The sequence below is a fragment of the Schistocerca cancellata genome, chromosome 6 (genome assembly GCF_023864275.1).
Source record: "Schistocerca cancellata isolate TAMUIC-IGC-003103 chromosome 6, iqSchCanc2.1, whole genome shotgun sequence".
NCBI lineage: Eukaryota > Metazoa > Arthropoda > Insecta > Orthoptera > Acrididae > Schistocerca > Schistocerca cancellata.
In genome coordinates, this window is record NC_064631.1 from 103173528 (window position 1) to 103200308 (window position 26781).

At 43.2% G+C, this 26781-nt stretch overlaps 1 protein-coding gene across 1 annotated transcript in view; it reads right to left on the reverse strand.

The window, feature by feature from the left end:
* Positions 1–26781, reverse strand: part of LOC126088171 (SH2 domain-containing protein 3C) — a 1167763-nt gene that overhangs the window by 714042 nt on the left and 426940 nt on the right. Inside the window, exon 2 of the mRNA XM_049906294.1 lies at positions 20620–20777. Coding sequence (XP_049762251.1) covers positions 20620–20777 — 158 coding nt within the window. The remainder of the gene's footprint in view (positions 1–20619; positions 20778–26781) is intronic.

The window sequence follows — 26781 nt, forward strand, 5'->3', positions numbered from 1 at the left end:
TGTCTCTGAGTTCGTAGGCGAAGTAGAGTCTTCATGGAAGCATGAAATAAAATGTGGTTTTTTCATACTTGCGTCACACGCTTAGTAAAAAGTAGGTTTTTATGTTGCATTATTAAATTTAATGCAGCAATAATAATAATAATTAAGTTCGCAGTAGTAAAATTTTTGGTTTGAAAGCCCCTTCGGAACAAATGTTTTTCAGATAATAAATACGATTTTATGGCAATCTATGTCTTTTCAAATGGAGAGGCACCGCTTTTCCTACTGAGCCAAAATGACCCACAACCCACTTTTTTTTTTCTCCAAAGAAGCCACACTAGCAGATAATGCAAATTGGAAACAACCAAACTTAAAAATAATTAGAGCCTTCCTAAATGTGATGTTTTGTATATGAAAGATGCACGAAAATCGTTTTATATGAATTTTGTTACACTAGAAATAAGCAAATTATTGAAAGTTAGCCGCTAAGTCAAGTCGATGAAACCAAAAAATATATGAATAACAAAAAAAACTTGTTCTTGTTATAAGTATGTCTTCTCCTGTTCATCGATATAATGAAGTGAGCTGATATGCCCTTTTGCTACCTGAAAAGACGTGCCTATTACATAGAACGTAATTTTTATGTAATTTTCGTAACTATAAAATACTTTTTGATTACCGATCGTGGACGCTGCATAGCCAGAACCCAGTGCAAGAACAGTTTGGAACACATGTAAAATAGGCGAGCGCAGTGAACGAAACGAACAACTGGATACTGAACTAACTAGGAGCAGTCGGCAGTGGAACTGAGACAGGTGGTCATGCGAAGAATGACGAGTGCGGCCGAGGGAGACCGAGACTGAGACGAGCACGCTACTGAGGTTGGAACGGGAACTGCCGAAGTGAACTAGTGAACTATGAACCGATCGTTCCTCGTTCCCGGGAACTATAAGTAGACAGCCGCGACCGAAGTGAATTATGAGCCGATCGTTCCTCGTTCCCGGGAACTATAAGTGGACCGCCACGAACGAAGTGAACTATGAACCGATCGTTCCTTGGAATTCGTTCCTCGGTCCTTTCGTTCATCTTGGTGAACCGTTCCTTTGCATCCGTTCGTTCACGAACTACCCATCTCTAGTCTGCAATGTAACTGTTAAATAATTTAGTTAGATGTGAATGTGTTGAGGTGAACTTCTTTAGCCAGAAATTTGCTATTTTATCTTTTCCAGGGGTTTTCCAATTGTGCGTAGAATTAATTGCTCGGGTGACTTCATGTTGCAAAATTATCACTTCAGGCATTTGTGGTATCATCTTGTATGTGTCTGTTTCTGCTTGTATCCGCCGTGCATGTCTTATGTTGTACTGGGTTTGACCATATGTTGCTCCAGAAGTGTTCCATGTCTATTATGTTTGGTGGATTGTCTATTTTAATGTGTGTGTCGTCTATTGTCTGGTAAAATTTCTTTTGGTTTGTGTTGAATGTTTGGTTTTGTTTCCTTCTATTTTCACTTTTTTTTTTGTATCTTCTAAGTCGTTTGGCTAATGCTTGTAATTTCTGCTTCTTTTCATCTAATTGCTCTATCGCTTCTTGTTGTGGGATTTTACCTAACCTTTTTCGTTTTTTGTCTGATATTTCATTTCTTATAAATTGTGTTAGCTGTCCAATGTCTTTTCTCAGTTTTTCTATTCTGATCTGTAGCCTGTTTTGCCATGCTGATTTTCTGGGTTTCTTCTGTGTGTTGGTTGGTTCTGATCTCTGCGTAGTGTGTATATTTAGTGTAATGAGTGCTCCTACATAAACCAGTAGTTCTAACTCTTCCATAGTTGTATTTTCATTTATTTTGTTGTGTATGATTGTGCAGATAGTTGTTATTGTTGTTTAGACTTGTGGGTTATTTGGTGGTCTATGCAAGAATGGTCTAATGTCTGTATTTGTGTCTTTGTATTCTATATATGTCAGCTGAAATTTTTCTTCTATATCTAACATGTGTGTCACTTCATATTCTATTTGTGCTTGTTCTGGTGGCTGTCTTAAGATTTCGTTTTCCTCTGATTGTTTAATTGATACGTGTTGTTCTTTCTTTGTTTGCTCTGGAATGTTTGAGTCCACGGATGCTTCCTTTGCAGGAGCATAGCCGACTTTCTTCCCCACGACTCCTGAATCTCAGCTTATGACCAGCCTCCATGTAGAACGGCAATACGCCTTCTAGCAGAGGCGCACTGGAGATACCCCACCACAAAAGCACCTTTACTAACTGGTAGTCAGAAAGCACAGAGATAATGCTGTGCACAGCAACAGTGGTAACGGATGCACAAGATTTGGAAAGAAGTAGTCCTTAGTTCTGAGACACTGTACATGATGACACCCTGCAACAGCAGTGGACAAATGCGTCGGAATGGGTGCACATCTAGGCACGCTGTGTTATCCTCAAATGTTTGAATACTTATATAGCGGAGGGCCCTCTGTCGCGCAGACCGTTCGCCGGGTGCCGGTCTTTCAATTTGACACCACTTCGGCGACCTGAAGTCGATGATAATGATAGGATGATGATGACGACAGCACAGCACCCAGTCCCCGGTCGGAGAAAATTCCCTGACCCAGCCGGGAATCTAACCTGGGCCCAGAAGATTGACAATCTGTCACACTGACCATTCCGCTTCCGGGGACGGACAATGAGGTGATGAAATCCATGTTTTAGCGATATGCACACATACAGATGGCGGTACTATTGCTTACACAATGTATAAAAGGGCAGTGCATTGGCGGAGCTGTGCAGGCAATCATCATAGCCCGCACCACCCGCTCTTTCCGTCTTCATGACTTCTACCTCACCATTTATGGCTGTCCTATCCACCTCACTCCTACCCTCAAATACCTTGGCCTCACACTCGACCGCCACCTCACCTGGACTCCCCATCTCCTTCCCTCCAACACAAAGCTCACAACCGCCTCCGCCTCCTGAAACTCCTGTCTGGCCGGATGTGGGGTCTGCATCCTTCCACCATCCTTCACACCTACAAATCCTTGATCCGCTCCATCCTCTGTTATGCCAGCGTCGCTTCGATTTCCGCCCCTCCCTGGTTCTATAAAGACCTCCAAATCCTCGAACGCCATGCGCTCCGCCTCGCCTTCTGCATCCTTCTTCCGTCCCCCATGTGCATCCTCTACGACCTCATCCCCTTCCCCCACCTTCTCCTTTTCCTTGAACACATCCGCACACTATATATTGTCCGCCGCCTTGATCCCTCTCACCCCCTGATGTCTCCCTTCTTCTCCACCCCCAACCAGTTGCCGCACCTTTACCGTTGTCCCACCCTCTCTCCATCTCCACACCCTCCATCTCCTTTCCCAAAACAACTTCCACCGTCTACCCCTCCTGGATGATGAGCTTTGCCCTGACATCTACCCTTCCTACCAACTCTAACCCCATCTTCCTGCCTCCTCCTCAGGGCTCCCTCTCCTCCCCCTCCCTCCTCCTGAGCGGCTTCCCCCTCCTACTCCCCCTCCATCTGTTGTGCCTCCTTTCAGTGTCTCTGCGCTCCCTCCTGCCCTGTCTTCCCTCTCCCTCTCCCACCCCATGTGTCTCCTGCCTCTTCGTGAACCCACTGATGCCCCTCCTCTCTTCATCCTGCCGCTTCCCCAGCTGCCCCATGCTCTCTCCTCCTTTTCCGTCCTCTCTGACCTTTCCCTCGGCAGGTCCCACCTGGCAGTCTTATTCTTCATCATGTATGTTCCAAGAGGGTTTTAAGTGTATTGTTCCGGAGTGTTTTTAATACTGTGGCCGGCTTTTAACCTGTGCATGCGCATTCAGTGTCTTCTCTGTGTTTTAAGAATCGCCAACTGTGTTTTTTTAACTTTCTGGTGACTTTTTAACTGTCCCCCATGAACGTCTCCAAGTCAGTGTATTTTTACCTCCATTTTCTCCCCTTACTCTGTTTTATGTTCCCCTTTTTTATCTCCTTATGTATGTATCATTTTATTCTTGTTTTAGTTGTCGTGTCACTTGGCTGAAGAGCGGCGGATTGTGCCGCTGACAGCCCTCCTCTGCCCATATGCGGCAGGGGAATGAAAACACAATAAAGGAAAAAAAAAGCGGAGCTGTCATTTCTACTCAGGTGATTCATGTGGAACGGTTTCCGATGTGATTATAGCCACACAACAGGAATTAACAGACTTTGAAAACGGATTGGTAGTTCGAACTAGACGCATGAGATATCCTATTTCGGAAATCGTTAGGGAATTCAGTATTCCGGCATCAACAGTATCAATAGTGTGCCGAGAAAACCAAATTTCACGGACAATCCAGTGGCCGACGGCCTTCACTTAACGACCGAGAGCAGCGGCGTTTGCATAGATTGTCAGTGCTAACAGACAAGCAACACTGAGTTAAATAACCTCTGAAATCAATATGGAACGTATGACGAACGTACCCATTAGCACAGTGCGGCGAAATTTGGTGTTAATGAGCAATGGCAACAGACGACCGACGCGATACCAACACGACATCTACTTCGACATCTACATGGATACTTTGCAAATCACGCTGAAGTTCCTGGCAGAGGGTTCATCGAATCACCTCCACAATAATTCTCTGTTATTCCACGCCGGCCGGGGTGGCCGAGCGGTTCTAGGTGCTACAGTCTGGAACCGCGCGACCGCTACGGTCGCAGGTTCGAATCCTGCCTCGGGTATGGCTGTGTGTGATGTCCTTAGATTAGTTAGGTTAAAGTAGTTCTAAGTTCTAGGGGACTGATGACCTTAGAAGTTAAGTCCCATAGTGCTCAGAGCCATTTGAACCATTTTTTGTTATTCCACTCTCGAACAGTGCGTGGAAAAAACGAACACCTATATCTTTCCGTGCGAGCTCTAATTTTCCTTACTTTATTACGATAATTTTCTCCCTACATAGGTTGGCGCCAACAAAATATTTTCGCATTCGCAGGAGAGGTTGATGATCGAAATTTCGTGAGAAGATCCCGCTGCAACGAGAAACGCCTTTGTTTTAATGACATCCACCCCAATTCCCGGCCGGCCAGTGTGGCCACGCGGTTAAAGGCGCTTCAGTCTGGAACCGCGCGACCGCTACGGTCGCAGGTTCGAATCCTGCCTCGGGCATGGATGTGTGTGATGTCCTTAGGTTAGTTAGGTTTAAATAGTTCTAAGTTCTAGGGGACTGATGACCTCAGATGTTAAGTCCCATAGTGCTCAGAGCCATTTGAACCATTTGAACCCAATTGCCGTATCATTAATTTGACACTCTCTACCCTATTTCCCGATAATACAAAACGTGCTGCTCTTCTTTGAACTTTCCCGAAGTGTTCAGTCAATCCTTCTGGTAAGGATCCCACACTGCGCACCAGTACTCCAAAAGAGGAGGGATAAGTGTAGTGTAGGAAGTCGTTTTTTCTGCCAATAAATCGGCATCTTTGGTTCATCTTCCCCATAACTTTTTCTCTGTGTTTTTTTTTCCTATTTAAGTTCCTAGGAATTTAGCTGAATTTACGGCCTTTAGATTTGATTGATTTATTGTGTAACAGAAGTTTAACGGATTCCTTGTAGCAATCATGTGGATGACGTTACACTTTTCATTATTTAGGGACAACTGCCAATTTTTGTACTATACAGGTATCTTTTCTAAATCGTTTTGCAATTTGTTTTGATCTTCTGATGACTTTACTAGATGATAAATCACAGCATCATCTCCAAACAACCGAAGACGGCTACTCAGATTGTCTCCGAAATCGTTTACGTGCACTGAAGAGCCAAAGAAACTGGTACACCTGCCTAATATCGTGAGCACGCAGAAGTGCCGCAACACGACGTGGCATGGACTCGACTAATGTCTGAAGCATGTGGCTGAGGGACAGCGTCAGCCACAGACGGAGCCTGGAACCTGTTTAACTGACTAACCATGGAGGCCTTACGTTCAGCTCCCTGGGACGTCTTGTGCCACCTGCCATTCCGTCAGTTACTACGAATTGTTACTTCTCTGACAGGAAGTCACAAATCCAGTCACATAACTGAGACGATATTCCGTAAGCACGCAATTTCGCTATAAGCCGCTTGTTTGGTACCGTGTCAAAAGCCTTCTGGAAATCCAGAAATACGCAATCGATCTGAAATCGCTCGTCAATAGCACTCAACACTTCCTGCGAATAAAGAGCTCCCGCTCGGCCGCGGGTGAGTGTGTAGACACCACGAAGCCACGAGCCCAAGGTACTGTGCAAGCTGATGGTGGCCCCATAAGAGTGTGAGCCGTGTTTGCCTGGAATGAACTGGGTCCTCTGCTCCAACTGAACCGATCACTGACTGCAGATGATTATGCTCGGCTACTTGGTGACTATTTGCAACCATTCATGGACTTTATGTCCCGAAACAACAATGGAATTTTTTAGGTGACAGTGCGCCACGACACCGGGCCACAATTGCTTGCGATTGGTTTGAAAAACATTCTGGACAATTCGAGAGAATATGTCCACCCACATCGCCCGACACGATCACGTTGAACATTTAAGAGACATATTCGAGAGATCAGTTCGTGCACAAAACCCATGACTTTTATCACTTCCGTATATACTCTCGGTAATCACACTGAATGATAGCTAACTTCTTAGTCTAACTGCGGTTGATTGCCAACATGAATATCGTAGAAGTAAATATCCTCGGAGTACTGAAGCAACTTAAATCACTTAATAAAAGCGAGTCTTCTGGTCCAGACTGTATACAAATTAGGCTACTTTCAGAGTATGCTGATGCATTAGCTCCATACTTGACAATCATATACAACCGTCCGCTCGACGAAAAATCCGTACCCAAAGACTGGAAGGTTGCACAGGTCACGCCAATATTCAAGAAAGGAAGTAGGAGTAATCCACTAAATTACAGGCGCATATCATTAACGTCGATATGCAGCAGGGTTCTGGAACATATATTGTGTTCGAACATTATGAATTACCTCGAAGAAAACGGTCTATTGACACACAGTCAACATGGGTTTAGAAAACATCGTTCTTGTGAAACACAACTATCTCTTTATTCCCACGAAGTGTTGAGTGCTATTGACAAAGGATTTGACGTCGATTGCGTATTTCTGGATTTCCAGAAGGCTTTTGACACTGCACCAAACAAGCGGCTTATAGCGAAATTGCGTGCTTATGGAATATCGTATTTCTGACGTTACTCAAGGTAGTGTTATAAAGGCTCTTTGTTGTACATTATCTATATACACGATTTGGGGTACAAACTGAGCAGCCCTCTTTCAAGTTGTTTGCAGATGACGCTGTCGTTTATCGACTAATAAAGTCACCAGAAGATCAAAACAAATTGCAAAAAGATTTAGAAAAGATATCTGAATGGTGCCAAAATTGGCAGTTGACTATAAATAACGAAAAATGTGAGGTCATCCACATGAGTCCTAAAAGGAATCCGTTAAACTTCGTTACACGATAAATCAGTCAAATCTAAAGGCCGTAAATTCAACTAAATACCTAGGAATTGCGAACAACTTACATTGGAAGGAACACATAAAAAATGTTGTCGGGAGGGCTAACCTGACACTGTTCTTTATTGGCACGACACTTAGAAAATGTAACAGATCTACTAAGGAGACTGCCTACATTACGCTTGTCCGTCCTCTTTTAGAATACTGCGAGGTGTGGGATCCTTACCAGATAGGACTGACGGAGTACATCGAAAAAGTTCAAAGAGGGCAGCACGTTTTGTATTATCGCGGAATATGGGAGAGTGTGTGACTAAAATGACACAGGATTTGGTCTGGACATCACTACAAGAAAGGCGTTTTTCGTTGCGACGGAATCTTCTCACGAAATTCCAATCACCAACTTTCTCCTCCGAATGCGAAAATATTTTGTTAACACCGACCTAGATAGGGAGAAACGATCACTACGATGAAATAAGGTAAACCAGAGCTCGTACGGAAAGCTATAGGTGTTCGTTCTTTCAGCGCGCTATACGAGATTGGAATGATAGAGAATTGAGAAGGTGGTTCGATGAACCCTCTGTCAGGCACTTAAATGTGATCTGCAGAGTATCCATGTAGATGTAGATTGTTGTGAACAAATTTCATACAGGAGTAAATGTAGTGCAAGACAGTTATCAACATGACCTACTGTTTAAACAGCAGTCTACATGATGTTCTACAGTTGTGCGTCAAGCCCTCACGATTAATAGGTTTCATGAACATGGAAATGTTAAGAATAAAATACGCCAACGGGGAAGAACCGGAACTGATGACAAAATAAAAGAAACGTTTTGGCAGTGGCAACACACAATCTACATATCACTATGAACCAGCTCGAAGGAGCTATTGGCATTAGCCAATGGAATGTCCTGTAAGCTGTTGCTGTGTTTCTACGTAAATTTTGTCCACTGATCAAGCAGCGTTTACAAAGTATGGGCAAATCTATCTTCGGAATTTGCACAACTGGTCAGGTGGAAGCCGACGATGGTTGATAAAAGTATACAAACAATGAATTTGTTCTGCCAACGCGTGACGCAGTCTTCAAGAATCGCATCTTTGGTCCCTGCTTTATTAACGGCACTTTAAATAGCCACCACAACTATCGAGATTTCCTAACATATATGCTGTTACAGTTGTTGGGAGACATTCTACTTCTTGAGACAAGGCTTCATGACGGATGTTCCGCTCTTTCTTAACAGATTATTACACAACATTTGGATGTCGTTGGATCAGTCGTTTAGGAAACACGAAATGGCCTGCACACGCACCAGACTTAGAACCTCTGGCCATTTATCAGAAGGTAAACTTAAAACAACTTCTATACACGTAGCACCGGTGATGCGAATGGTCCTGAAATGGAATAACACTGACATGTGCAGCGATAAATCGAGATGAAATTCAGCATGCTCTATTGTCTGTCCGGAATCTCTTTAAAGCGTGTACCACCCCTCAAAGGCAAAATTTTGAGGACTTGACGTGGTAGTCATAATATTAATTACTCAAACAGTTCCTAAGTGACGTATTTCCTTGTATTCTATACTGAAGGGCAGATGGTCGAGGAACCTCTTCTCCTCAGGGTTGGTGGAACCAGTTCTCCTCATGGAGGGACAGTGAAGTACAGCGCTTTTATCTTGTTGCTAAATGACCACGTTTCACAGACGTTATGTCCTAGAAATCCCTTTTTGAAGAATCTTTCCCATGCTACAGTATCAAGGTAGCTATAAACGTCAAAAATTTCATGCATACGCCAAAAAATTTACCTTGCCTTAGGGAAAACGGCAGCTGTATATATTTACTCGCTCTGGATAGAATTTGGATATCCTAAGCAGCCGCGGTTATACGGAGATGCACACGGACATTGGTGTAGTAAAGCATTTGGAGGCGTTGATATTCCCATCCTCTGCACTTAAAGGTGTGGTAGCACTTTTAACCACCGACGTACCGTTCCCCGACATTTTATTGTAACAAATCGTATCTTAGAGACAGATTTTTGATATACCTGTATTTTGTATGTGCCAGTTCCTTGAAATAGCATATTTTCGTATTTTGCAAAGTTATAAAACAAAAATCACCTGATGTGGCACTTTATCTTTGTAAACTGTATGTATTCCAATATGACGTCTCCTTCATTCAGCTTGTGACGTCGAACGCGGTCTGGCATGGTACTAGTAATCGGTTCGTATCAAGTTGTCAAAATAAGACAAGATGTAATAAGTGTTTTATGCTCGTGAGTTCTTTACGTCGTGAAATTCCACTCCACATCCACGTTAGTTTCCATTCATATCAATATACAGTGCACTAAAAAGTTCTATTAACCCGGAATACTTTCAGTGGTTAACTTTAACCACTGTAGCCCCTAAGCAACTTACTTGTTGACTCGTCTGTATAGTCTGTTAGAAGTGATACCGCAGATAATTCACCACCTACCAAATCATAAAGGATTCGCTTCACAGCACGGGTATTAAACTTGTAGCTTTATGGAAAGGAGAGGAGTTAATTTTAGCAGGTATGCTGTATCTCCACCGGCGTTGTTTTGTGGTGCCGGTTACGAGAAATGCTACAGGGCTCGTTTGTCAGTGTCTAACGTGCTCCAAAGAAAATAACGCTCTAGACACCGGGATTTAGACACGAACAGAGGGTCATGGAGAAATCTCAGCTGTTTTTGCTTCTGTATCAGTATTCAAACCTAGATCTATGCTTTTTGCCTGCTGATCGCTACTAATTATGTAGCTCATACGCTGCATAGAATAAGAAAATGTTACCACAATTTATGGCTTTAACGTTCCGGTTTTGCTCGGTTACTGCTCAGTAAGTATCAGCTTGAAATATCTTTACCAGTTAACGGAGGGACTGCCTTTAAGCTTCTCATTTCCCCAAAAATGTACGTCAGCTGCACTCGCTACCATCGGGACATCCTTGATGGCAAGAGGGGAATAAAATAAATAATGAACTATTTCTTCAATATGTGGGGCTAATCAGAGCTGTAATGTGACGCCACAACGAGTTGACAATGACACCTGTTTTCAAGATAATGTTTAGAAAGAATAGCGAAACATACAAGTGCTTTAATAATTGTCATAGTTGAGATGAAATGTTACGACACTCCAGAAGTAAAACTAGAAGAAGATGAAAAATTTCTTCCAGCAACCAAGAATTTTAATAATGGCACCTATTTGCGAATATTTCGTTGAAGGGAAAATTTATTTCGCAAAGTGTGAGCTTCAGACTACAAACATTACAGTGCCTCTTCCACAGGTAAACGACCGATGTATAAATCCGATGACCTTCCCAACAAACTTCCGTCTGATTTTCGGATAACACACATCATCTATTGTTCCTTTATTTCATCTTAATTAATGTCACCATTCGCTCTAAAATCATAATTTTTACTTGCTACACAATATCACGGGTCTTTCAATATTTCCGTTTACACTTTACTCATATCGAATTTAACAAATTGTTGGATACACATAAAACGTCATGACAGCGGTTTCCCTCGATGGGCATCTTGTATCAGTCTTTCATTTTGTACGCAACTTCCTTGTCAGCAACAGATGAAAGAATGATACACATGTTCCATTAAATTAGAAACGAACTAAATGTAAACAACGTTTATTATGACTTACACATTTAAGAGGCATGCTGCAGAATCGAAGTATCTAGATGACCGTCCAAGGGGAGAAAGTAGATGGAGGAACCAAAAGAATGCATTACCAAAAAAAGCGTTCTTTCCCCTGTTCTGTAGAATATGTAAACAAATGACCAGTCACACTCGCCGCAAATAAAAATACTCATATATGCAGACGACACCGCCATGACTTATCAAGGAAGAACGTTTCGAGAGGCTGAAAGAGAGCTGACTGAGGTTTTGCAAACCTTTGGGAGCTACTGCAAGGAAAATCACCTGCGACCTAATCCAGGAAAAAGTCAAGTATGCACATTCCAACTGTGTAACACAGAGGTCACATGAGAGTGGGAAATAGAATGGAGAAGGATTAGAGTAGACCATTACAGCAACCCAAAATACTTGGGAGTCAGCCTCACTAGAGCGTACATTTTTCATTTTAAAAAAACCACCATTGAAATTAAAAGAAAAATATGTGCAACAACCAGTATTATACGTAAACTGGCCATATCAAGATGGAAAGCGCAGCCTAAAGTTCTTCGATCATCAGCAACAGTTTGTAATCTCCCCATGGAAAATTACCCTCTACCACGCACCAATTAATCATTGTCAATCAAACCATACACATTTATTTACTTTGGAAAAGTATCTGATCTGATTTTCTAGTAACATATGCGGCGACAGCTCGGCGACGCTAAAGTATTTTCTAGTACGTTTATTCTTTGGAATAACAGAGATACATATATGTATTCTCCATGGTTGTTAGACTGGTAACGAGGACAGCTTCGGAAGTATCTGTTGAAAGATTGACGGGTTTCTAAGAGAGACATATTTCCTTTTCTTCTCGCTAAAGCGAGCTATTAAAATTTGTGCCACTAGCGGGCTATTTAAAGAGAGAGAAAGACGGTAAACGGAAAATAATTAAGACTTGGAACCAACAGAAATCTGGACATGTAATGGAGATGGATTGAATATATAATTTCCTTCATAAATAAGGTTTGTGGCCCTTTTATTCTGGAGTGAATGAACGAATGAGTTCTTTGTCTGAATCATTGATGATCGCGTTGGCCCTGTAATTAGTGGGGAAGTTTCAGCTGTGTCGAAGAGAGCCTGCAGTCACCGAGTCTTTGTTAAATCGTCCAAAAAGGCTTCGTACACATCTGGAATTCTAAATCTTTCGTAACAGGAACGAATTGCTCAAACGATTGATTTTCCCAACTGAATGCAGCGCTTAACAATAATAATAAATGTAAAGATCTCTTACAGCAAGCCAGCCGCTGAATACTAAGACGAAGGGCTCCACCAGAGATTCTATTGGGCTGATTTCACGTAATGAAATATTATAGTTAAAACTGTACATAGATAAAGGAGAGAGAGAGAGAGAGAGCGAATGAAATTAGAGAAAGTACTAATAATCCTCCATTAGTCTAACTTTTCGCCTGTCTTATCACGGATCAGCCTAAAGAAAAAACGGGAGGCCCTTACTTTACTGTATAGATTTATGTGTGAAAGTGAAGGGATCTTAAAGGCAACAGATACACGTCTATACAGACAAAACATTACACAAAGTTAGCGGCAAGCTGCATGCATTCATCATTCAGCATCTATTCTCCTTACATTTATACATTATAAGTTCTCCGTTTTGCAGTCGGGGGAACATATGGCACGGGTATGAGAGGCTTCTTGCCACTCCAGACAAGTAGCGTCGCTTCAAATGAGACTGTCGGGATTGTTAACGGATGTCTGAGGCTTACACTAATCCACAACATTTACCCACCTGCGACCATAAAACCACCAGATATCAGACGCAAAACAGAGAGGAAAAAACAGCAAACCAAAACGAAGGACTTAATGTATAACCAGTCCCAACTCGTCTTAATTCAAGGAAGAAATTTCTCCAACAGACATTACAGCAAGAAGGCCGATCCGAGACCAGCAGCGTATCCATATGGTTTGACTCCTACAAAAAGGAACCCTATAACCCAAGATGAAATCACACAAGGGCAGTAATTATAGTGTAATACGAGGAGAGCACTGAACAGATTAAGGACACGAGTCACAAAATGTGAAGTCAACATGTTTAAATGGGGCTACTCTGAAGATGGCCAGCATGATTACGGAAAAACACAGACGACTGAATATTTGCTCTTGTTTCCAAGCATGGAGTCTGAATGCACAGCGGTGATCTACTTTTGTGCAGTGACAAGGCTATCAGAGTTGTAGAGATCTGGAAGAAGAGAGTACAGACGTTATTGCCCGGATACAGACGGTAAGGTAAAGTACGTTAAGTATCTGAAATAAGATTATTTCCCCTCTGGTGTTATAACGCGTTTCACAGATCCCTCGTGTTGTAGGCATTCGCATAATTTATTTCTGCGGCTCGACATTCTTGGTGTCGTCACGCGGTAATTACAATGAAGCTCCAAAGAAACTAGTATAGGCATGCGTATTCAAACACAGAGATATGTAAACAGGCAGAATTTGGTACTGCGGTCGGCAATGTTTCTATAAGACAAAAAGTGTCTGGTGCAGTTGTTAGGTGGGCTAGTGCTGCTATACTGGCAGGTTATCAAGATTTAAGTGAGTTTGAACCTGATGTTATAGTCGGCGCACAAGCGATGGGACGCAGCATCTCCGAGGTAGCGATGGACTGGGAATTTTCCTATAAGATTATTTCATGAATGTACTGTGAATATCAGGAATCCGGTAAAGCACCAAATCTCCGACATCGATGCGGCCGGAAAGAGATCCTGCACGAACGGGACCAGCAACGACTAAAGAGAATCATTCAACGTGACAGAAGTGCAACCCTTCCACATGTTGCTGCAGATTTCAATGCTGGTTCATGAACAAGTGTCAACATGCGAACCACTCAACGAAATATCATTGGTATGGGCTTTCGGAGCCGAAGGCCGATTCGTGGACCCTTGATGATTGTACGACACAAAGCTTTACGCCTCACCTGAGTCCGTCAACACCTACATTGAATTGTTGATGACTGGAAACATGTTGCCTAGTCTGACGAGCTTCGTTTTAAATTGTAAGTAGATGTATACGGGTATGGGAACAACTTCATGAATCCATGGACCCCGCATGTCAGCAGGGGACTGTTCAAGTTTGTAGATGCTCTGTGTGGGAGTGATATGGGACCCCTGATACGTATAGACGCGACTCTGACAGGTGAAACGTACGTAAGCATCCTGTCTGATCACCTGCATCCATTCATGTCCACTGTGAATTCCGACGGACTTCGGCAATTCGAGAATGCGACATCTCACGCGTCCAGAATCGCTACAGAGTGGCCCAGGAACACTCTTCTGAGTTTAAACACTTCCGCTGGCCTCCAAACTCCCCAGACATGAACGTTAGGGAGCATGTCTTTGAAGCTTTGCAACGTGCTGTTCACAAGAGCATTCCACCCCCTCGTACTCTTAGGCATTTATGGACAACCGTGCAGGATTCGTGGTGTCAGTTCCCTCCAGCACTACTTCAGACATTAATCGAGTCCACGCCACGTCGTGTTGCGGCACTTCTGCGTGCTGGCGGGGGCCCTGCACGATATTAGGCAGGTGCACCAGTTTCTTTCGCTCTTCATTGTATAGCCCGGTAGCGATGAACATAAAGCCGCTTAAGTCATCAGTCTGTGAGTCGACCAGATTTTGTTCTGTGTATTTTTATTGTTCGTGTAATGCATTTCTGAACTGTACATATGGAGCACCTGGGCATTTGCTTAAATTAATGGCTCCAAACAACATGGACACTCAGATTAGTTGTCCGCCGCTCGTGGTCTCGCGGTAGCGTTCTCGCTTCCCGAGCACGGGGTCCCGGGTTCGATTCCCGGCGGGGTCAGGGATTTTCACTTGCATCGAGATGACTGGGTGTTTGTGTTGTCCTCATCATTTCATCATCATCCAGGAAAGTGGCGAAATTGGACTGAGCAAAGATTGGGTAATAGTACGGGCGCTGATAACCACGCCACTCAGATTAGTTGGCGTGCCTGCCAGACATTCGTTAACCCAGGACACGAACTGGACACACGTACAAGGCTACAATACCTTCAGAAACGACTCCTAGCACTTAATTTTATTTTCAGTGTTATCAACTTTCTCTTTTTCAGAAACGCTTGTGTTGCTAATGTTAATCTGCAGTCTATTCCTGCCACCGTAAGCCATTTTGCCGCCCAAATGCAAAACTCGTCTAATACTTTTCTAATCCAAGTCCCTCAGCATTGTCAAATTTAATTCAACTACACTCAGTTACCTTTGTTTTACTTTTGTTGATATTCAACATATAAGCTTCTTTTAGGACACTATTCATTCAGTAAAAAGGGACCTTCCAAGTCCTTTTAATGCCTCGACAGGATTACAGTGTCATCAGCAAATCTAAAGGTGTTCAATTTACTTTAATTTCCTTTCCAAATTTCTCGTTGGTTTTCTTCACTCCTTTTCTTCAGTCCATCTTCTACTATTGTCTTTACTTTCCTTCCTTTTCCTATTAATTAATTTTTGAATCTCTGGTGTACGATATGCACAAATATGTTCGATTATAATCTCTCTCTTGTTATAGTTGTGGTCATGTTTACGTTTGGAATATGTCATTCACTGATTACGAATCTGAATGAGTTATTTTGTCAGTGTGCTAAAATACGTACATATGAGTTGCATGTACGAGTAAAAAGCATTCCCGTGCAAATAGTTATTTAAGAATGTATTATAGGTATTTGGCAACGGCCTTGCCGCAGTAGCAACACCGGTTCCCGTGAGATCACCGAAGTTAAGCGCTGTCAGGCGTGGCCGGCACTTGGATGGGTGACCATCCAGGCCGCTGTGCGCTGTTACCTTTTTTCGGGGTGCACTCAGCCCCGTGATGCCAATTGAGGAGCTACTCGATCGTAGCGGCTTCGGTCAAGAATACCATCATAACGACCAGGAGAGCGATGTGCTGACCCCACGCCCCTCCTATCCACATCCTCCAATGAGGATGACACGGCGGTCGGATGGTCCCGGTAGGCCACTCGTGGCCTGACGACGGAGTGCTTATTACAGGTATTTGATTACCATCTGTAACCAATGTACGTATTGTGCATTAGGACAGCTTATATTTAACTGACCATAACCGCTTCTGGTCTTCATAAGCAATCTTCACATTCGTTGATATAAATTTTTCTCGTAATGCATCTGTAAGATAAGCACTGATATCGACTGATATGAAGATGATTTACTGAAACTAAAACCGGTTTCACGACCAACTGATTATACGCTTTCAAACAAGTATTCAAAGAATAGTGGGAAATGGTTTCCACTTCCTCATGAAAAGAAAAAAAAGTCTCAATGTTGCCCAAATATGTTCGAGCACAAATGTGTCATCCTCAGAAGGCCATGTTATATTCAGTGCTCGAAAAAACGTGGTTTATGGACTACTTATTAAACAAAAAGAAGACCCAAATATTTCACATATATTGTAATTTTGTCAGAGACGCCAAAGAACTTGGAAGAACAGCTGGACGGAATGAAAGTACCTCAAAAAGAGGTTATAAGATGACTGTCATGACAATTAAAATAAGTTAACGTAGTCGAGTTAAATCACACGATGCGCAGGGAATTAGATTAAAAAATGATACACTAAAACTGGTAGTCTAGTTTTGCCATTTGGGTAACGAAGTAACTGTCGATGGTCGAAGCAGAGAGGGTATAAAATGCAGATTGGCAACAGCAAGAAAAAGTTGTATCTCGTATTGTATGTTAACCGGGGACCTAGAAACGACGGAGAGGCTCCGTCCCCGCCGCAGCCGCAGTGGTCCACAACCCCACGACGACTGCCGCAATCCACTTCAGCCTCCGCCGCCCCACACCGAACCGAGGGTTATTGTGCAGTTCGGTCCCCGGTGGACACCCAGGGAACGTCTCACACCAGACGAGTGTAACCCCTATGTTTGCATGGTAGAGTAATGGTGGTGTACGCGTACGTGGAGAACTTGTTTGCGCAACAGTCGCCGACATAGTGTAGCTGAGGCGGAATAAGGGGAACCAGCCCGCATTCGGCGAGGCAGATGGAAAACCGCCTAAAATCCATCCACAGACCGGCCGGTTCACCGGACCTTTGTTCGTTTTCGTTCGTTGTATCTGCTCGGGGCGGACGTCGAAAGACACCCGTTTCAGTTCGTTGTTGATCCATTAACTCAGTTTTTTTTTTTTTTTTTATTACAGAGGGCAGCTAGCCCTCTGACCAAACACGCTGAGCTACCGTGCCGGTGCGTTAGACCGCACGGCCAACCGGGCGGGCTAAGAAAAAGTTACTAAAAAGAGAAATTTGTTTTCATAGAATATTAATTTAACTGATAGGCGGCATTCACTTATAGTGTTTTTCTGGAGAGTATCTTCGACGAAAGTGAAAGGTGGGCAATAAACAGCTCAGAGAAGAAGAGAAGTTTAGAAATGCGGAGTTACAGAAGAAAGCTAAAGATTAATGCGATTTTGTCATATGATGACATGATTGGAGACAGTGGCTGTTATTTGAAGACAAAAGCTGATGGTGTTGAGACGGCAACCAGCCACAAATTTAGTTTTAAGTTCCTTTATTCAAAAGGTACCGTTATCGGTTTCGAGTCATTACGATTCATGCTTTCATTACATGTGCTGCGTTTTTTACTGATTAGCTATCGTGAAATATGTTTGGAGTACTTGTTTTCATAGTTTTCGTCCAGAAGACAACGTTTGTAGTTTTCGCCGCATTCACATCATTGCACACATAAACTTGCATAATTGAGCGCTTCAGATTTGTCACTGGGAATGACAAATCTGAAGCTCTCAATGTTTCGCTGTATGGTGGTACAGCATGCAATGTGTTGTCTTCATGTGCAATAAAAAGGGCGGAAATGATGTTTATGTTGATCTCTATTCCAATTTTCTGTACAGGTTCCGGAAATCTCGGAACCGACTGATGCAGAACTTATTTTGATGTGTGTATATATGAAAGGCCTCGTCCTCACTGAAATGATAATCGCGCAGCCCAATCTGCTAAGGATGGAAGCATGAAATTTGGAGAGATTGTAATCTTACAGTATAGGTATCGTTTAACAAGTGATTTTTCGAAATTCCACATTAAGTGGGTAAAATAGGGAATGAAAGGTTTTTTGAAAATATCTATCAGTGTAATTTTGAAACTGTAACTACGAAAATTCACATTTGTTTTCTCGGTCAGAAACAAAGAAATACGTGTGTCAGCATGTTTGGAAATTTAACCCCTACTGGGGTTAAATAGCTGGTGAAAGTTTTATTTTTAAACAAATTATTGTTAAAGAACTACTAAGCATTTCTGAAGCTAAATCCAAGAAAACTAGTATTTGACTTTTCAGTTGGAAATAGAAAAAAATACATGTTTCAGTGTGTTTGGAAATTCAAACCTTAAGTGGATGCAATGGGAATGGATGTTTTTATGGAAATATTTCATTATGAAAGCATTATTTGAAGCTAAATTTATGAAAATTTGTATTTGACTTCTCTGTTAGAAATATAAAATAGCTTTTTTTTTGTATTCAGTTCCTAACGGGGTGAAACAGGGCCAGACTGACTCACTGATTCATCATCGCTCAGCCCACGCCACTGAGGATAGAAACTTGAAATTTGGTAAGGGTGTTTATCTTATACACTAGGAATAGTTTAGTAATGGATTGTTCGGAATGCCATTCCTAAGGGGGTGAAATTTTCTTGAAAATATGTCGCTCTTAAGGCGAATCTGAACCTGTAACTGCAAAAATTGACATTTGGTTTCTATGTCAGAAATTAAAGTAAGTTCTCCAGTATTTTTGATAATTCAACCACTAAAGGGGTGAAACAGTGGGTGAAAGCTTTTTTGGAAAACAAATCATTATTAAAACAATTTTAAGGCTACATCTATAAAAATTTGTCTCTGATTTCTCGATTAGAAGAAAAAAATATATAGGTTTCAGTACTTTTTGGAAATTCAATCCTCAAAGGGGTAAAATAGGGAAAGGAAGTTTTTACGAGAATATTTCGTCATATTAAAACATTTTAAAGGTAAATCTACTAAAATTTGTGTTTGCCTCCTAAAGAAATAAGTAGTACGGGAGGGAATTTTCCATGAAATATCACGTGAACTCAACAGGAGAGTTTATCAAAGACCTCTGACTCTAGCTACCAGAAATGCTTTTTGGTCAGAATCACATTCGGAATAGACCATGCCATTATTCTGTGGCTTTCATTAGTGTGCAAAACTTACACGATGTGCAGTCTGTGAACATAAAATGTGGATTAAAAGAGAACAAAAAATTCTGTGCACACGATACAGTCAACGTGAGTGGAGCAGAGAGCACTAAGCCAGTTCGTCATAAAGGCGATTGGTGGACACATCGCGTATTAATGAACACTAACAGGTGCAGTAGTACTAGGCTGCAGTTGATGTTCGACTGTTTTGCTATTCCTTCTAGGGAGTCATCTGAACTTGTTTCTTTCTTATTTCATTTCTCCCCCTCCCCCGCTTTCTATCTCTAGGTGTGTACGTGTTTAGTTTCATAAAGAATTGTACTCTTTTTTTTTTTCTTTATTGTATTTCAATTCCCCACCGGGGCGGGCTGGCAGCAGCATATGCGCTGCTCTTCAGCCGAAAGACATAGAACAAACAATAGAAGACATTTAAAAATATACAAAGGAGAGAATATGGTGAACATAGATATAAAAAAGGGGGAACATCATGGAAGGCAATAGACAAAAAAAAGGGGCGACTGTAAAATGGAGATAAAAAATTGTTTAAAAGTAGCGCACACAAAAAGCCACACACTGCGACAATTAAAAGAACACAAGGCACAGTATGACTGGAGCATAAAAAGTATCGACGGATGGCGTAGCACATAACAAACACTGATGGCGAACCTCAAGGCAGTACAATTGTACTCGTGTTCTTGTATTGTATAGTTCCTCTGATTACCATTGTGTACTGCGCTCGTTAGTAATCTTTCTGATACTACCCTCTGTAAGTCAGAGTTTTCCTCTGCGGCATGGGTTTGGTATAAGCTGTAATAGATTTTAGTATTTTTAGAGTTATATCAATGTTCACTGGATTGTGTTAAGGTGCCAATTTCACCCAATGAAATTACAGTTAAAGAGAACTTTATTCCGTTAACTCGCCAGTCAACTTCAGAAAAGCATCATGTTGCTGCAGGCGACAAGATAGTCACATGAATATTGAGATAAAAGCTAACCTACAGACGACGGTAATGATTTTATGCCTTACTTTGGTCTAGTCATCATTTCGTAAAACATGTTGAATTTTGTAGATCTGAATAAAACATGACTCACTGATGACGAGCCAAGCACGCTTGGGTGATACGTATTCGTTCCCTGCGTAATCAGTGGGAACCCAGTCCCCATAAATTAGTCTGCAAACCCGCCGGCTGAAAGAGCATCACTAACCGAACGATGAAGCGTCGCGGATTTCTTCTCGGACAGGACGTCGGTTTTCGTCAGTTTCTACCAGTGTTTCGAGCAGCTAGTGACATCTATTGACGGTTGCACCCACCTCGACGCCGTCGAACTTCTCGAAGAGCGCGGCGTACTGCGTCAGCTCCAGCACCTCGATCCACGTGCGCACGTCCATGTGCGGCCGCGACGGCGGCACTGCCATCTTGCGGCGCGACAGCGAACTCAGCGACGGGAACCGGAAGCTCCACGCGATACCTGCGGACAAAGAGCGCGCGGTTTGAATCGCCGGTACATGCAGACGATACGATAGACTATTAACCAAACAACTAGGAATAGGGGTGCTCCATAGCCAGCATGAATTTCTGTAACGACATATTACTTCAAGGGACAACTCCAAGCTGTGTTAAGAACTTTGTTGTGTTGCCGGTTTCCAGTTTGCATCATCGTCATAGAAACTGGCAGCGAATAAAATACAAAATAACAAGAAAGGAGTTGAAAAACTTTGTCAGTAAAGTAATTAGTAAATCATTAAAATATGTTACATCCATTGTGGATGAGGAATTGCAAATCTGCTTTATGTAGGTATAATATACATCCAGTCGCTTCTTAAATTTGATGCGATTTATTGCATCAATAATTAGTTTTCGAGCCACTTTATGCTAATCATCAGACGGACAATTTACTGGACTATAATTTTTTGTGGGCCATGTACAGCTAATCTCTATGGTGGTGCTGGCGAAAATAACGCATATTTAGGCAAAAGTCAACGAAATGTGTCCGAAACAAAAAGATCGCTATGTTTTTGAATACTTACAATACATGGAATCTTAGTACAGATCAGAAATCAATTTCAATAAAGTGTATTTTAGAAAGCTTACACACACACACACACACACACACACAGTATTTAGAAGCACATGACTTTACTAAATGTAGATACACCCCGTACGACGATTCTAGTTATTCTCTTTGCCTACGCTATCTTTGACTTGAGATGCGTTAAATTAGAGAATACAATATGAAAAGAATAGATAATGTACGCCAGAGAACATTGAAAACTGTAGACGTGTCTGTACGTTAGCACTGTACGTGTAATATGAATCAAAAACAGAAAACATATTTCTACTTGTTTATCTGTAACTTAAAAAAAATGGTTCAAATGGCTCTGATCAGTATGGACTTAACATCTGAGGTCATCAGTCCCCTAGAACTTAGAACTACTTAAACCTAACTAACCTAGGGACATCACACACATCCATGCTCGACGCGGGATTCGAACCTGCGACCGTAACTTTTTTATGCATTTTACGTGTATAATGCTAGCGTATAGAAATACATACATCTTGTAATGTTCGCTTGCGTCTATTATGTATGCCTCTAAATATTTTGTTCTGTAATTTGATAAATTGCATGTATTAGATCGCCATATGGGAAAGTGCAATAATTATCATCCTAACAGACTTGGAGTTTACGTTCAAGTTCTTGTTTACTGCAAAACCAAGTGCACACTGTGTGTGTGTGTGTGTGTGTGTGTGTGTGTGTGTGTCCAAGATACCTAAAATGTACATTATCAAAATGTAAAATATCAGTTCTTTCCACCAGCTGCACATGGATGGTCGGGAAAAAAATGTTCTGTAATACTACCATCTGTGGATAATCCTGCAGTAGATTGAAAACTATTTAATAGTGCAATAAATAGTATGTAATTCAAAATATCGACTGGTTGTATATCGTATCTAAATAAACGGACAAAACAAATGTTGGTACAAGATGCACGGAACATGTTACCTACACTCCTGGAAATTGAAATAAGAACACCGTGAATTCATTGTCCCAGGAAGGGGAAACTTTATTGACACATTCCTGGGGTCAGATACATCACATGATCACACTGACAGAACCACAGGCACATAGACACAGGCAACAGAGCATGCACAATGTCGGCACTAGTACAGTGTATATCCACCTTTCGCAGCAATGCAGGCTGCTATTCTCCCATGGAGACGATCGTAGAGATGCTGGATGTAGTCCTGTGAAACGGCTTGCCATGCCATTTCCACCTGGCGCCTCAGTTGGACCAGCGTTCATGCTGGACGTGCAGACCGCGTGAGACGACGCTTCATCCAGTCCCAAACATGCTCAATGGGGGACAGATCCGGAGATCTTGCTGGCCAGGGTAGTTGACTTACACCTTCTAGAGCACGTTGGGTGGCACGGGATACATGCGGACGTGCATTGTCCTGTTGGAACAGCAAGTTTCCTTGCCGGTCTAGGAATGGTAGAACGATGGGTTCGATGACGGTTTGGATGTACCGTGCACTATTCAGTGTCCCCTCGACGATCACCAGTGGTGTACGGCCAGTGTAGGAGATCGCTCCCCACACCATGATGCCGGGTGTTGGCCCTGTGTGCCTCGGTCGTATGCAGTCCTGATTGTGGCGCTCACCTGCACGGCGCCAAACACGCATACGACCATCATTGGCACCAAGGCAGAAGCGACTCTCATCGCTGAAGACGACACGTCTCCATTCGTCCCTCCATTCACGCCTGTCGCGACACCACTGGAGGCGGGCTGCACGATGTTGGGGCGTGAGCGGAAGACGGCCTAACGGTGTGCGGGACCGTAGCCCAGCTTCATGGAGACGGTTGCGAATGGTCCTCGCCGACACCCCAGGAGCAACAGTGTCCCTCATTTGCTGGGAAGTGGCGGTGCGGTCCCCTACGGCACTGCGTAGGATCCTACGGTCTTGGCGTGCATCCGTGCGTCGCTGCGGTCCGGTCCCAGGTCGACGGGCACGTGCACCTTCCACCGACCGCTGGCGACAACATCGATGTACTGTGGAGACCTCACGCCCCACGTGTTAAGCAATTCGGCGGTACGTCCACCCGGCCTCCCGCATGCCCACTATACGCCCTCGCTCAAAGTCCGTCAACTGCACATACGGTTCACGTCCACGCTGTCGCGGCATGCTACCAGTGTTAAAGACTGCGATGGAGCTCCGTATGCCACGGCAAACTGGCTGACACTGACGGCGGCGGTGCACAAATGCTACGCAGCTAGCGCCATTCGACGGCCAACACCGCGGTTCCTGGTGTGTCCGCTGTGCCGTGCGTGTGATCATTGCTTGTACAGCCCTCTTGCAGTGTCCGGAGCAAGTATGGTGGGTCTGACACACCGGTGTCAATGTGTTCTTTTTTCCATTTCCAGGAGTGTATATGGTATGGATTTTCGTTGCATAAATTATCCAGTGGGATTCATACTCATCATGAACACAGCTTATAGGTTATACTTGTTATACTCAGAAGTTTAATAATTTTGCACCACGTTACGTTGTAGAACGGTTTCTATAGGTAGAGGAATCCTCTGAAAGTGTCTGTAGTTTTCTTACTCGTGCGCCGACAAACAAGCGCGATGTCTCTGTTGCCTTTACTTTTCCTAAAGTGAAAGTGATCGTCATCTACCTTATGATGATAAAATGACGAAATCGATACTTAATAAGGATTTTATAAGGGACGATAAAAAAGTTTTCGATTGTGGGCATTGCTGCAGCTCATATGCTACCCAGCGCGATGCAGATGCGGGTGTACACTACTGGCCATTAAAATTGCTACACCACGAAGATGTGCTACAAACGTGAAATTTAACCGACTGGAAGGAGATGCTGTGATATGCAAATGATTAGCTTTTCAGAGCATTCACACAAGGTTGGCGCCGGTGGTGACACCTACAACGTGCTGACATGAGGGAAGTTTCCAACCGATTTCTCATACACAAACAGCAGTTGACCGGCGTTGCCTGGCCAAACTTTGTTGTGACGCCTCGTATAAGGAGGAGAGATGAGTACCATCACGGTATGGGGTGCCACTGGTTCCACGTCTCGGTCACCTCTTGTTCGCATTGACGGCACTTGGAACAGTGGACGTTACATTTCAGATGTGTTACGACCCGTGGCTCTACCCTTCATTCGATCCCTGTGAAACCCTACATTTCAGGTGGATAATGCACGACCGCGTGTTGCAGATCCTGTACGGGCCTTTCTGGATACAGATAATGTTCGACTGCTGCCCTGGCCAGCACATTCTCCAGATCTCTCACCAACTGAAAACGTCTGGTCAATGATGGCCGAGCAACTGGCTCGTCAGACTACGCCAGTCGCTACTCTTGCTGAACTGTGTTATCGTGTTGAAGCTGCATGGGCAACTGTACCTGGTTGGTTGGTTGTTTTGGGGAAGGAGACCAGACAAAAAAAAAATGGCTCTGTGCACTATGGGACTCAACTGCTGTGGTCATAAGTCCCCTAGAACTTAGAACTACTTAAACCTAACTAACCTAAGGACAGCACACAACACCCAGCCATCACGAGGCAGAGAAAATCCCTGACCCCGCCGGGAATCGAACCCGGGAACCCGGGCGTGGGAAGCGAGAACGCTACCGCACGACCACGAGATGCGGGCGGAGACCAGACAGCGAGGTCATCGGTCTCATCGGGTTACAGAAGGACGGGGAAGGAAGTCGGCCGTGCCCTTTCAAAGGAACCATACCGGCATTTGCCTGGAGCGATTTAGGGAAATCACGGAAAACCTAAATCAGGATGGCCGGACGCGGGATTGAACCGTCGTCCTCCCGAATGCGAGTCCAGTGCAACTGTACCTGTACACGCCATCCGATCTCTGTTTGACTCAATGCCCAGGCGTATCAAGGCCGTTATTACGGCCAGAGGTGGTTGTTCTGGGTACTGATTTCTCAGGATCTATGCACCCAAATTGCATGTGAATGAAATCACATGTCAGTTCTAGTATAATATATTTGTCCAATGGAAACCCGTTTATCATCTGCATTTCTTCTTGGTGTAGCAATTTTAATGGCCAGTAGTGTAGTAAGCACCGACGTGTGGGCAAAGGGTTAGTGTGGCCTTCGAACGGAAACTGTGTCATCGCCCCTTGTATAATAGCATCTTTGTTCAAATTATATAATCCGACTAATCTGAAAAAAATCTTCTGTTGAAAAATTCCTTATTAAATACCTGGTTTAGATCCTCTTATACTTGCTCATAGATATAGTACAGCGGTAATGCGCGTGCCTGGGAGCAGAGGCGTCGTGGAATCGGATCCCGGTCGAACCACGGATTTTTCAGTCCGCTTCTTAATCTAGCCTTCACCTCTCAGCGATGTGAGGAGTCGCCGGAAATGAGACATGGTTCGGATTATTCGTTAAACCGTAAGATTCCTTTGCCCATTTGGATAATTGGGGTGGGTTAGGAACACGCAAGTCCTTAGGTTAGTTAGGTTTAAGTAGTTCTGAGTTCTAGGGGACTGATGACCTCAGAAGTTAAGTCCCATAGTGCTCAGAGCCATTTGAACCATTTGAACGTAACGCTGAGACATAACATGGGTGCTGTCAGAGCGCCCTCTCAGTAGTGTAACCTCAGTTGTGTTGCACCTGAGTCGTAGGAGCCCGACGCTCTTCCGCGTTGGCTGTGTCCCGTGTCTTCTAGAGGACACGGTTTGTGTCACCGTGCACATCACCAGAGTGCAGTCACAGCTCAGAGGTAGTCTCACTCATCCTCAGCAAATGGATGCATGAACAGGATACAAACCACAGAAGATGCCTAACATGAATTGGCGAAACATGTCTGGTACTCAAGAATAAATTTCAGTCGCATAAGACGGAATATGAAACAGTGCTTTGAAAGTGAAGAGGACCCATTTGTAAACAAGATTTTAATGTGTGTTGAAACTTGGGTTCACCATTTTGAACCAGAGTCGAAAAGATAAGGGATGGAATGGAAGAATTTGTGGGAAAGTGTCTCAAACAAGAATACCAAGACTTCTTTACATCACGTATAAGAAACATAGTTTATTGTAAGGAACACATGTATGAACATTAGTGGGGATTATGCTGAAAAGTACTGGAAGTCTTATTTAGTGAAAGTACAATCTATTTTTCTACATCAGTTTGCCTCTTTAATTACTGAATGTCCGTTGAATCATGCTGGATTTTCCCTTACATGCTATCGCCTGATCCCTGGACGAACCGCGTCGGGCTGCCTCTGAAGCGATCACTTGGCTGGAAAACCAGGACATTGGTTTTTAAGTTTTCCTTTTTTATTTCACTGGTTGTTTATAATTTTTGTTTCTAATTTTTACTGGTGACTGTCCAAGAGCACCAGTCTCTACACAAATACCTCTCGTACCAAATCTTTTTTGCTGTGGTTACTATGGGTATTTTTTTAAAGACATATTGGGGGTTAAAAGGAAA